At 44.7% G+C, this 13,891-nt stretch overlaps 1 protein-coding gene across 1 annotated transcript in view; it reads left to right on the top strand.

Annotated features, from left to right (window-relative positions):
- LOC126195380 (low-density lipoprotein receptor-related protein 1) overlaps positions 1-13,891 on the top strand; it is an 818,691-nt gene that overhangs the window by 441,651 nt on the left and 363,149 nt on the right. Inside the window, exon 3 of the mRNA XM_049933960.1 lies at positions 6,642-6,764. Within this exon, the coding sequence (XP_049789917.1) occupies positions 6,642-6,764 (123 nt within the window). The remainder of the gene's footprint in view (positions 1-6,641; positions 6,765-13,891) is intronic.

Genomic DNA, 13,891 nt, shown 5'->3' with positions numbered 1-13,891 from the left:
GACAGGAAGTCGATGGCCGGAAATGTACACAATGATCGTCACGGCGGCAAGAACGTGATCCTAAGCCAGAATCGTCTTACACGATAACAGAAAATCAAACAAATGTACAGATCCAGAAAAGTGACATACCATAACAGATGTACTCGAGAATAGGATTGACGAACGCCTCAGTGGCGAGATACGCACCGCCGAATCGTCCGGAAGACCAGATTTTATTTCGTATAGCGCTTCGAGATCAGTTGTTTCTGCCTGAAACGAACATTTTATTAATTTGTTTTTTGAAGCACCACAGCCTTTCGCGTGTAACCAAAGATACTATTGCAAAACAGACACTTTTAGCGCTGCAACTAGGTACTTCTACAATGTAGTACATTGTAGCTGTCACTTATAGCGTTCAAAGCAACAGTCGGCGTGGAGATTATGCTACGTGATTGTCGGAGATCCTAACATGCGCTTTTTTTGTAGCGGTCATATGAAACCATTGACAATGAAATTAAGTATAACAAAAGCCAATGCAAAGTAAATTTAAGTTTTACTAGTGCTTTTCTAAGTATTATCAAAATGAAACCATTGGGACAGAATGTACTTTTAACAGAAAAGTATTAAATTTTAGGCCAATTTTTGCGTGTTATTTAGGAATACAATTTGTTTTTGGCCTTATGAATGCGTGGATGTTTCGAGATGTGAGATTTCTCTTACAGGATTAATTTATTCAAGTTAACAGGTTTTCGGCTTGCAAGACTATTGTCACCAAAGAAGTTACGAAGTCTGTATACAACATTGGAAAAGACGTTCCTGATCTAGACTGAGGCACAGACTTCCGGTAAATGTCATCCATTACAGAGCAGTGGTAATGTAATTTAAAGGGTAAAAAAAAATTACAAAAGATCAAAGAGGAAAAACATTAATAGTTGCAGACACTGTTTGTTAAACCAAACATGTTGTGTTGCCTTTGCTTTTCGTCTCAGTAGTCTACTGTACTGCAACTGTTAATGTTTTTCCTGTTTGCTTCTTTATATTTCTTTACTGTTCAATTTTTTACCACAAGATCGTCAAGGATGACATTTACTGGATGTTTGTGCCTCAGCCTAGATCAGTAATATCTTTGCCTAAGTTGTATACAAATATTGTAACTTCTTTGACGACGATAGTCAGTTATAGTCTTATGATGGCCTCGTAAGCTGAAAACTGGCCAACTTGAAAAAATTTATCCTGTAAAACATATATAATATACTGTGAATGTATGCTTTCCCGGCGTATACAGCTGGCGAAGAGTTCTCGGGCTTCCAGCCGGGTGGCGGTGTCTTCAAGCTGCGACGTTTCGACGAGTGACATACTCATCATCTTCTGGCGAAGTATGTCACTCGCCGAAACGTCGCAGTTTGAAGACACCGCCACCCGGCTGGAAGCCTGAGAACTCTTCGCCATAGATAATATACTGCTTATTAATAGAACGCCGCTCCAGTTGCTTTTTTTAGAACTTGATTAGGTTCACACGACTGGTTTCGACTTTTATATTAGGCCATTATCAAGCATATCTGAAAGTTATGCTGTAGTGAAGCGACGTCAAATTCGACGGTCCGCAGCTCGTGGTCTAGTGGCTAGCGTTGCTACCTCTGGATCACGGGGTCCTGGGTTCGATTCCCGCTCAGATTGGGGATTTTCTCTGCCCGGGGATTGGGTGTTTGTGTTGTCCTCGTCATTTCATCACCTTCATCATTGTTCGTGACAGTGATTAGATTGGATTATGTACAAACTGGACTGTGTAAAAATTGGGACTTTGTACTGGCGCTGATGACCGCGCAGTTGAGTGCCCCGCAAACCAAAGATATATCAGATTCGACCAGTCAAACTGAAAAACTGTTGTGACGTCAATAGCATCATGCAGACGTGGAGAAACTAATTATATCGCGCTTTTTATGTATTATTATTCTTTACTGTTCAATTTTTTACCACAGCATCGTTCTACCAACAACTGGCGGAAGAATCAGTTAACATAATTCTGTGTTTATTTATGCGCAGCATGTTAAGTTTGTTTATATTGAGGGTTAACTGCCAATCCCTACACCAAGTGTTGATCCTGTGCAGGTCTTCTGAATTTCGCTCCAATTTACCAACATTGGGAATTACAAATTAGAATTTTGCTGTATGCCTATTAGTTTTTCTTATCATACGAGGTGTGGCTAGAAAAAAACCGGACTAGTACTGGTGAAACAATAAAATGAATGCAATAAGGCTGAAAGTCGCATGGCCTGTCACGTGACTCTCGCTCCGCCTACTGCTCGAGTTTCATCTGCCTCCTGCACTCAGTCTGCCCGTGGCGTCTGTTTTAAGTAGTTGACGTTTTGTCTGTGCGTCGGAAAATGTTGAGTGTACAGAAAGTACAACGTGTTAACATCAAATTTTGTTTCAAACTAGGAAAATCTGCAAGTGAAACGTTTGTAATGTTACAACAAGTGTACGGCGATGATTGTTTATCGCGAACACAAGTGTTTGAGTGGTTTAAACGATTTAAAGATGGCCGCGAAGACACCAGTGATGACACTCGCACTGGCAGACCATTGTCAGCAAAAACTGATGCAAACATTGAAAAAATCGGTAAACTTGTTCGACACTTTCCTTGTCAACTCCTGTTAACTCAGACACTGCTCTGATTGTTAAACGGCGATCTTGTCGAACAAGTTTACCGATTTTTTCAATGTTTGCATCAGTTTTTGCTGACAATGGTCTGCCAGTGCGAGTGTCATCACTGGTGTCTTCGCGGCCATCTTTAAATCGTTTAAACCACTCAAACACTTGTGTCCGCGATAAACAATCATCGCCGTACACTTGTTGTAACATTACAAACGTTTCACTTGCAGATTTTCCTAGTTTGAAACAAAATTTGATGTTAACACGCTGTTCTTCCTGTACACTCAACATTTTCCGACGCACAGACAAAACGTCAACTACTTAAAACAGACGCCACGGGCAGACTGAGTGCAGGAGGCAGATGCAACTCGAGCAGTAGGCGGAGCGAGAGTCCCGTGACAGGCCACGCGACTTTCAGCCTTATTGCATTCGCTTTATTGTTTCACCAGTACTAGTCCGTTTTTTTTCTAGCCACACCTCGTATTTATGTTTTCGAGTGAGACTTTATGGTTCCGGAGACGTTTTCAAGTTTCAAACTTCTATGATGTGTATATTTCGACTGAAGCAACGAATGAAAATTTGTACCGTGTCTGCGATTCGAACCCGGGTCTCCTGCTCATTAGTGGGAATATGAACTGCGCTGAGGCGTGAATGGGAATTTGGACTGAGAAGGGAGGCGTGCTGGACCAGTCCGTGCAGTTGTACAAGGTTCAAAATGGTTCAAATGGCTCTGAGCACTATGCAACTTAACTTCTGAGGTCATCAGTCGCCTAGAACTTAGAACTAATTAAGCCTAGCGAACCTAAGGACACCACACACATCCATGCCCGAGGCAGGATTCGAACCTGCGACCGTAGCGGTCGCTCTGTTCCAGACTGTAGCACCCAGAGCCGCACGGCCACTCCGGCCGGCGTTGTACAAGGCCACTATGGCAGCGTGTCGTAGTGGTTGGCGCATCCCGGCTAGTTCGAATCCCGACCTCGGTACAAATTTTCATTCTTCATCTCAGTCTGCATATATACAGGGTGTCCCAGCTATCTTGTCCACCGAAAATATCTCTGGAACAATAACAGCTATTGGAAAACGACTTTCACCGGTATCAATGTAGGGCTGGGGCCCATGAATGTACATATTTGGAAACATTCTAAAACGAAAGCATATGTGATTTTTAACACAAACTTATGTTTTTTTAAATGGACCTCCTATATTTTTTCTTCAGCAATCCGTAGCATGACAAAGCACATACACAATGGTGTTGATAGCATCGCAATATTCCCATTACATTCCGAGATATTGAGACGCGAAGTTGACGCTTGAAACACCCGACATGCGCTGCTAGCGCACGTCCTGAGGCTCAGGCGTGAACCCCATGCTGCCCGTAATCGCGATGTGATTGACATGCGTAATCACACTTCCATACTTATCAAGAGGTCCGAAACGAATAATACGGTCTGCTGCCATCCTGCATTAACGTCGTACATTCCAGCAGCTATTTATCCCATAGGCTAGGGGTGATGCGGTTCTGTAACATAGCTGTGTACCGCAACGTTAGTCACAAAGTTAACTTCGCTTATCGTTAATCCGTTACTAAAAAGGTAATGCCGTTCAACGTTAAAACTTTACTTTACTGTAGATCTAGCGCAAGTGACAGTTAATCATTCACTCGTAATAGTAAAATTCATGTTGATGGTTTTAGTGAAACGAGCAAGTGGACTAAAAGTTTTACCGTTGTTTAGGTAAAAATGTTTTGATTTGGGAAGTTCAGGTAGGGCATAGAAGATGAATGTTAACATTTTAACCAATTAGTTTTATTATCACATAATTATCAATGTTATGTTTATCTAATGCTTTAAATGACAAATTGTTGCAAACAACTGTTCCTTAACATCACTGGGTAAAATGGCCCTTTGTAGAAACTTCCACTGTGATACCAGCACTACATACTAAACATGGCGTTCACATCTCATGCTCAAAGTGATGCCCATTGGCTTGCATACATAGGGTCACTCTGCGGATGAAGGATGCCCTACTTCGTGCTACAGTTTCCTCTTTGAGGGCTGTACAAGCATCAATAATGCGTTGCTTCATGTCCTCTGGTGTTGTTGGTTCATGTTGGTAAACAGCATTCTTCACTGCTCCCCAAAGAAAATAATCCAGCGGTGTAAGGTCCGGAGATCGGGCAGGCCACTAACTGGGCCACCTCGTCCAATCCACCTACTAGGGAACTTACGGTTCAGAAGTCGTCGTGCTCGTAAGGCGTTATGTGCAGGGCATCCGTCATACTGATACCACATGACCATTCTCCTATCCTAGAGAACAGGAAGATTGTGTCGTATAAATCTGGAGTATTGTCTGCCATTTTGGATGCCATTTATAAAGAAAGGTCCGATAATGGTATCTCCAATATTCCCACACCAAACATTAACTTTCCACGGACGTTGATGCTCGACCTGACGGACCCACCGACAAAATGTTACCCTATTGCGGAAGTCATTTCCATGAAGATCCTGGTGTAAATTAACATGGTAAGGATGAAATTTATGACGTTTAAGAATACGCTGTGCACTTGATCTCGACACACCAACTTCACGTTCAATTTGACTTGTGCTGATTTGAGGATTCACAGCTATGGTAGCGAGCACAGCAACATCAGCACGTTCATCTGTGCGTGTTCTAGGACGATGTCGAGGTCTTGGATTTAAGCTTCCCGTTTCACGTAGACGAGATGTGAGACGACCAAACATCCGGCGCGAAGGCGATGGCTTGTCAGGGAATCGTCTTCTGTACAGTCGTTCTGCCTGAACAGCATTTCGTCCACCTACAACAGGGTACAGTACAGGTATGTAGAGTAGGGTAGAAAACAGACATATTAACTTAATAATCATAATGTTCGATAACAGTACTATCAACAAACAAACAATCTCATAACGTATTTCCCGTCAACGTACATTCTCCATAGATCAGCAGCATTTCTACCATATCTTCATGTGTGTACATTACACTGTACAGTATAAGTTCCACAACACAACGCTTATTCACAATGTGTACTACCTCCGTGCCGTCACTAGATTACTCTGATGCACGACTACACTGGCAAGCGGTGTACTGCACGCCGAAGCAACAGCAAATGGGATGCTCGGAGGGTGGTGGAGTACAGGAGTTTGCATGGGTCGCAAATGATAAACAATGCGAAGTGGTAACTGTGGCAGTAGTGGGAACTACGTTGGACACTTGACTAGGTAGAGCCAGGCCCTGCGCGACAGGCACAATGGGTAATATAACGCATTAGATAAACCTTATTTTGGGTGTTCAGGATAAATAAGACAACCTGACGGGTGTACACCGATCGGTACTGGTTCATATTGTGTACGTAGATACGTAAAACGTGCAAGAGGGAAACCATTACGTGCTTATGAGAGTTGACGGCAGCCGACCATATTACTCGTTTCGGACCTCTTGAAAAGTATGGAGGTGTGATTACACATGTCAATCACATCGCGATTACGGGCAGCATGGGGTTCACGCCTGAGCCTCAGGACGTGCGCTAGCAGCGCATGTCGGGTGTTTCAAGCGTCAACTTCGCGTCTCGGGATGTAATGGGAATATTGCGATGCAATCAACGCCATTGTGTATGTGCTTTGTCATGCTATGGATTGCTGAAGAAAAAATATAGGAGGTCCATTTAAAAAAACATAAGTTTGTGTTAAAAAAACACATATGCTTTCTTTGTAGAATGTTTCCAAATATGTACATTCATGGGCCCCAGCCCTACATTGATACCTGTGAAAGTCGTTTTCCAATAGCTGTTACTGTTCCAGAGATATTTTGGGTAGACAAGATAGCTGGGACACCCTGTATATACATTTATGTTTTCATATGGCTTTCTCTAAGCATTGCGTACATTCTCTACCTCATCAGCGATGTTATCGTTGGTAGCAGGTCCCGTTGTCTTCCAGCCCTTCGACAGCCGGTGCATCACGTTCTGAGCCGCCACCTCTTCTTTGTTGCAGCATCGCCGAAGAGCTGCGCGCCGGGTATGTTCCAGTGCGAGTACGGCGCGTGCATCCCGGGCAGGTGGCACTGCGACGACTATCCGGACTGCGCTGACGGGTCCGACGAGCCGCCAGAGTGCCGTAAGTTCTGTCTACTTTTAACGACTTGCCAGTAGCGAGGAAACCGCAGAGCTCAGATCTGCAACTGTCATACACGGTGCAGGCACGCTAATGTGACCACGCCAATGTTCGACGTCAACGACACATTCATAGGTGGCAGGTGACAGCACTGTCAGTGGAGACTATATAAAACAGCTCTGGGGGATGCTAAAAACAGCGTAACCATTATAATTGCGTAGGCTTCTGCGTCCAGTCAGTCGACATAAAAGTTTTCTAGGTATGGTACCGCGTCATAATGTATAAAACTACTGCTGTTGGAGAAAAACCAACGTTTCGGCCACGGTTGCGGCGGACTTCTTCTGGGTCTAAAGGTCTGCTACCCGAAACGTTGGTTTTTCTCTAGCAGCAGTATTATGCCGCGGTACCATACCCAGAAAACTTTTATGTCGAGTGTAATCATTGTGAAAGGCGAAAACGAAGCGAATTTTCAGACGTTCAATGGTGTGATCGTTGGCATTTGGGACAAGGGTGGAAGCATTTCTGGCACGGCTAATGTTATAAACTGTTGTGGTTAAATTATACCGTGCAACGCAAAATGGCGCTATGATCATTGGCATTTGGGACAAGGGTGGAAGCATTTCTGGAACGGCTAATGTTATAAACTGTTGTGGTTAAATTATACCGTGCACCGCAAAATGGCGCTATGATCATTGGCATTTGGGACACGGGTGGAAGCATTTCTGGAACGGCTAATGTTATAAACTGTTGTGGTTAAATTATACCGTGCACCGCAAAATGGCGCTATGATCATTGGCATTTGGGACAAGGGTGGAAGCATTTCTGGAACGGCTAATGTTATAAACTGTTGTGGTTAAATTATACCGTGCACCGCAAAATGGCGCTATCCAAAACCGGCGTTGAGTCAGCTGTGGTGCATCACGGACAGGGATGAACGACGACTGCAGACATTTGTACAGGCGAATAGACGTGCAACTGTAGAGCAACTGACTGCCCGCGTGAACCAAGCATCTACCAACAGTGGCTCCTAAACGACCGTTCAGTGAACGTTGCTATGTATGGGCCTCTACAGCAGCAGCCTGTTTCATGTACCCGTGTTGACTTGTTCGTCAGCGAAGAAGGCAGGAATTTACACGCCAGTGTCACAACTGGATGTCCACTGAGTCGCGACAGCTGCGCATTTCAGATTAGTGTAATGCTCCATCAGACAAATAGCCGTTGGCCGGTACGGTGTGAGACAAGTAAAAGCAAACACCCTGTAACAATCGTCAGAAAACAAAAAATGGTTCAAATGGCTCTGAGCAGTATGGGACTTAACATCTGACGTCATCAGTCACCTAGAACTTAGAACTACTTAAACCTAACTAACCTAAGGACACCACTCACATCCATGCGCGAGGCAGGATTCGAACCTGCAACCGTAGCAGCAGCGCGGTTCCGGACTGAAGCGCCTAGAACCACTCGGCCACAGAGGCCAGCAATCGTCAGAAGTATCCAGGCTGGAAGAAGGCACCTTATGGTCTGGGAATTGTTTTCTTGGTAGTCTCGTCATTCAGGAAGGCACAATGAATCAAGACAAGTATGCATCTGTCCTTGGGCACCATTCCCACACCTACATGCAGTTTGTTCCTCCTCAGCACAATGGCATTTACGTGTGTGCTTCGAAGAGCACCAGGATGAGATTCTCCTGGCCAGCATACTTCCTGTATTTAAACCCATTCGAGAATCTGTGGGATCGCCTCAGTTGGCCGGCTCACATTATTGGATCCTCAACCAAGAAACCTAGCGCAGCTGGCCGTAGTACTGGAAGTGGCATGGCTCCACATTCCTGGCAGTACATTCCATAACCTCATTGACTTTCTTCCTGCATGTCTTTCAGTGGCTCAAACTGCAAAAGGTGGTTCTGGGGCTTTTGACAGGTGGTCACATTAATACACTACTGGCCATTAAAATTGCTACACCACGAAGATGATGTGCTACAGACACGAAATTTAACCAACAGGATGAAGATGCTGCGATATGCAAATGATAAGCTTTTCAGTGCATTCACACTAGGTTGGCGCCGGTGGCGACACCTCACAAACAGCAGTTGACCGGCGTTGCCTGGTGAAACGTTGTTGTGATGCCTCGTGCAAGGAGGAGAAATGCGTACCATCACGTTTCCGACATTGATAAAGGTCGGATTGTAGCCTATCGCGATTGTGGTTTATCGTATCGCGACATTGTTGCTCGCGTTGGTCGAGATCCAATGATGTTAGCAGAATATGGAATCGGTGGGTTCAGGAGGGTAATACGGAACGCCGTGCTGGATACCAACGGCCTCGTATCACTAGCAGTCGAGATGACGAGCATCTTAACCGCATGGCTGTAACAGATCGTGCAGCCACGTCTCGATCCCTGAGTCAACAGATGGGGCCGTTTGCAAGACAACAACCATCTGCACGAACAGTTCGACGACGTTTGCAGCAGCATGGAGACCATGCTGAGTTCCCGAAGCATCTCCATAACACTTACGTGTTGTTCGATCCTACCGATAACAAATCTAGCAGCCCGCCCCTGAATTTCTTCATTGTCTTCCTTCAATCCGACATGGTACGGATTGCAGCTCGGAGACCATGGCTGCTGTTACCCTTGACGCTTCATCACAGACAGGAGCACCTGCGATGGTGTACTCAACGACGAACCTGGGTGCACGAATGGCAAAACGTCATTTTTTCGGATGAATCCAGGTTCTGTTTACAGCATCATGATGGTTGTATCCGTGTTTGGCGACATCGCAGTGAACGCACATTGGAAGTGTGTATTCGTCATCGCCATACTCGCATATCACCGGACGTGATGGTATGGGGTGCCATTGGTTACACGTTTCGGTCACCTCTTGTTCGCATTGACGGCACTTTGAACACTGGACGTTACATTTCAGATGTGTTACGACCCGTGGCTGTACCCTTCATTCGATCCCTACGAAACCCTACATTTCAGCAGGATAATGCACGACCGCATGTTACAGGTCCTGTACGGCCCTTTCTGGATACAGAAAATGTTCGACTGCTGCCCTGGCCAGCACATTCTCCAGATCTCTCACCAATTGAAAACGTCTGGTCAATGGTGGCCGAACTATTGGCTCGTCACAATACGCCAGTCACTACTCTTGATGAACTGTGGTATCGTGTTGAAGCTGCATGGGCAGCAGCTGTACCTGTACACGCCATCCAAGCTCTGTTTGACTCAATGCCCTGGCTTATCAAGGCCGTTATTACGGCCAGAGGTAGTTGTTCTGATTTCTCAGGATCTATGCACCCAAATTGCGTGAAAATGTAATCACATGTCAGTTCTAGTATAATATATTTGTCCAATGAATACCTGTTATCACCTGCATTTCTTCTTGGTGTAGCAATTTTAATGGCCAGTAGTGTATATCTGGAGACTGTATACAGTACAGGCATCGGCATGCACAGAAATTTATCTCGGAGGTCTTAAAATTCTAAAATTGTAATTTTTAGATCTCCTCTATTCCCAAAACTGAGGAACAGGACTCAGGTGTTGGTCGAATGAAGGTCATCTGCCTTTGCTACAATACTTCCACGTTAAATGTTTCATCATGCATACTTTTATATACACTGCCAGAAATAAATGGAACACCCTCAAGAACCAGGCCAATTTTATTCAAGTGGTGCGTCAAATAGTTCTTCATTCTACTAATATAAAGCAATAAATTAAGACCAAATGAAACATATGTCACAGTAGAGACTGCCTAAACAGTCGCATCAATACACAGTGCAGCCCCCGCCCAGTCCTCCTCTGGTAGCACTGCAGGCATGCATTCTAGCACGCAGACGATTGTAAATGTGGTGGATGGCATCATGTGATAGATTGTTCCAGGACCTTTTACCTTTTGTTGCAATTCGACAATGTTTTGTGCAGGCTCAGGAGAATACTCCTAAGTTCCCGCTTCATCATGTCCTATACATTATTAACTGACAAGAGATTTGGCGATCTTATTAGCCGGGGCAGTTGTCATACACGATGAAAAGCACGTTTCGACGCAGCTGCTGTACATGGATGTGCATTGTCCTACTGAAAACGCACATCATCTTCCTGTCGAAGAAAAGGTAGGGGCACAGGGATCAAAACATTTTCAATATAGCTAGCACTGGTTACTTTGCCATGTAGTAACACGAGATATGACCACAAGTTGTAACTGATGGACCCTCTCACTATGAAACCTATAGATGCATGAGAGTGGGCAAGCCTGTGGGACGGGTGGGAGGTGACCTTGAGTACACATCGTGCAACAGCTTCAGGTGTAACATTATACCCCCTCTTAAGTTCAAGTGTAATCTGACACTGGAAGCCATTATTAGGTATGGTTCAAATGGCTCTGAGCACTATGGGACTCAACTGCTGTGGTCATAAGTCCCCTAGAACTTAGAACTACTTAAACCTAACTAACCTAAGGACATCACACACATCCATGCCCGAGGCAGGATTCGAACCTGCGACCGTAGTGGTCGTGCGATTCTAGACTGTAGCGCCTTTAACCGCTCGGCCACTCCGGCCGGCAAATTATTAGGTATATGGGCAGGCCTAAGGGTGGGAGGTGAAATGGATGACCTTGAATACAAGTCATGCAATGGCACTGTAATAGTCACAAACGTATAAGTACGTGGTATCACGTAACATTCCACCAGTGCGGACGGTATTTGCTTCGTGATACATTACCCGTGTTAAAATGGACCGTTTACCAATTGCGGAAAAGGTCGATATCGTGTTGATGTATGGCTATTGTGATCAAAATACCCATCGGTCGTGTGCTATGTGTGCTGCTCGGTATCATCATCCGGACTGTTCGCCGGATAGTTACGTTATTTAAGGAAACAGGAAGTGTTCAGCCACATGTGATACGTCGAACAGGACCTGCAACAAATGATGATGCCCAAGTAGGTGTTTTAGCTGCTGTCGCGGCTATTCCGCACATCAGTAGCAGACAAATTGCGCGAGAATCGGGAATCCCAAAAACGTCGGTGTTGAGAATGCTACATCAACATAACATCGATTGCACCCGTACCATATTTCTCTGCACCAGGAATTGCACGGTGACGACTTTGAACGTCGTGTACAGTTCTGCCACTGGGCACAAGAGAAATTACGGGACGATGACAAGATTTTTTGCACGCGTTCTATTTAGCGGCAAGCGTCATTCACCAACAGCGGTAACGTAAACCGGCATAATATGCACTATTGGGCAACGGAAAATCCACGATGGCTGCGACAGGTGAAACATCAGGGACCTTGGCGGGTTAATGTATGGTGCGGCATTATGGGAGGAAGGACAATTGGCCCCCATTTTATAGATGGCAATCTAAATGGTGCAATGTATGTTGATTTCCTACGTAATGTTCTACCGATGTTACTACAAGATGTTTCTCTGCATGACAGAATAGCATATGCTTCCAACATGATGGATGTCCGGCACATAGTTCGCGTGCGGTTGAAGCGGTATTGAATAGCATATTTCATGACAGGTGGATCGGTCGTCGAAGCACCATACCATGGCCCGCACGTTCACCAAATCCGACGTCCCCGGATTTCTTTCTGTGGGGAAAGTTGAAGGATATTTGCTATCATGATCCACCGACAACGCCTCACAACATGCGTCAGCGCATTGTCAATGCATGTGCGAACATTACGGAAGGCGAACTACTCGCTGTTGAGAGGAATGTCGTTACTCGTATTGCCAAATGCATTGAGGTTGACGGACATCATTTTGAGCATTTATTGCATTAATGTGGTATCTACAGGTAATAACGTTGTAACAGCATGCGTTCTCAGAAATGATAAGTTCACAAAGGTACATGTATCACATATTGGAACAACCGAAATAAAATGTTCAAACGTACCTACGTTCTGTATTTTAATTTAAAAAACCTACCTGTTACCAACTGTTCGTCTAAAATTGTGAGCCATATGTTTGTGAGTATTACAGCGCCATCTATCACAAAGCGAAAAAAGTGGTCCAACTAAAACATTCATATTTCTTTACGTACTACACGAATGTGTAATAAAAAATGGGGGTTCCTATTTTTTAAAAAAATGTAGTTGATATCCGTTTGACCTATGGCAGCGCCATCTAGCGGGCCAACCATAGCGCCATCTGGTTTCCCCCTTCAAGCTAGACAAGTTTCGTTCTTTGTAGTTTTTTCGTTTGACGCTTATTTCGTGAGATATTTGGCCCGGCCACGATTAATGGACCACCCTGTATAGCAAAATTCAGGTCTGGTTCGAGACTATTTTTCCACACAAGCGACTTACCGTTTGGCGCCATCCCCCCCCACCCCCCCCACCCCTCCCCTCCCCAAAGCTTGTGCCTCGTTCGCTTTTACCCATGTCAGTTTATGATACGCATTGTATAGAAATCTTGTACTTCAGCACGCCTCGCACCCTCAAGCGGCTGCTACTCCGTGTGATACATCCTGTGTAAAGATTATACAGTTGTAGCGCCCCTCTCGACTTGGCACCCCAAGCGGTGTGTCGTGTTCGGCATAGATTCTAACAAAGAGTCAGGATTATTATCCACTACTCAAACAGCAGATGACGAATAAACAGACACGGCTGTGAAAAATACAATACATTTTTTTCTCGGCCAGTTTCGGTTGAAAACTGTGGAATGTATTGTGGGACGTCTTGGAATATTCCCGATTCAGCCTCTGTAGTTTCATAGGTGGCGACGCAATATGACGGGGTTAAAGCCGAAGTGGTGTAAGTCACGTTTTCAAAATTATTGACTTAAGTGCTGCAATACAATTTTGAAATATAGATCTGTTAAATGGAAGAATGGTGTAATTCACAGTTTTGTTCTTACCCCCATAGATGGCGTTAGCAGTTTCACTTGTGAATGAAACGGCCGCTTTGTTTACAGGCATTGCGGTGCAAGTCTGACTTACGCCATTATTCCTCTAAGTGCTTCTAAGGTGTACTTTCGTACTGTGTTGTTTACGTGTTTTGGTGAAGATGGATCCTCAATTTGATGAAGACACAGGTAGTGAACCCAGTATATTGCAAAATACAGGATCTAGTGATGATTATGATCCTTCAGAGAATGAAATGTTTGGATCTTCAGGTAAGTTTAA

Source organism: Schistocerca nitens, chromosome 7, assembly GCF_023898315.1.
Source record: "Schistocerca nitens isolate TAMUIC-IGC-003100 chromosome 7, iqSchNite1.1, whole genome shotgun sequence".
NCBI lineage: Eukaryota > Metazoa > Arthropoda > Insecta > Orthoptera > Acrididae > Schistocerca > Schistocerca nitens.
The sequence above is the reverse complement of the archived record's forward strand: the minus strand, read 5'-3'. Positions and strand labels throughout refer to the sequence as shown.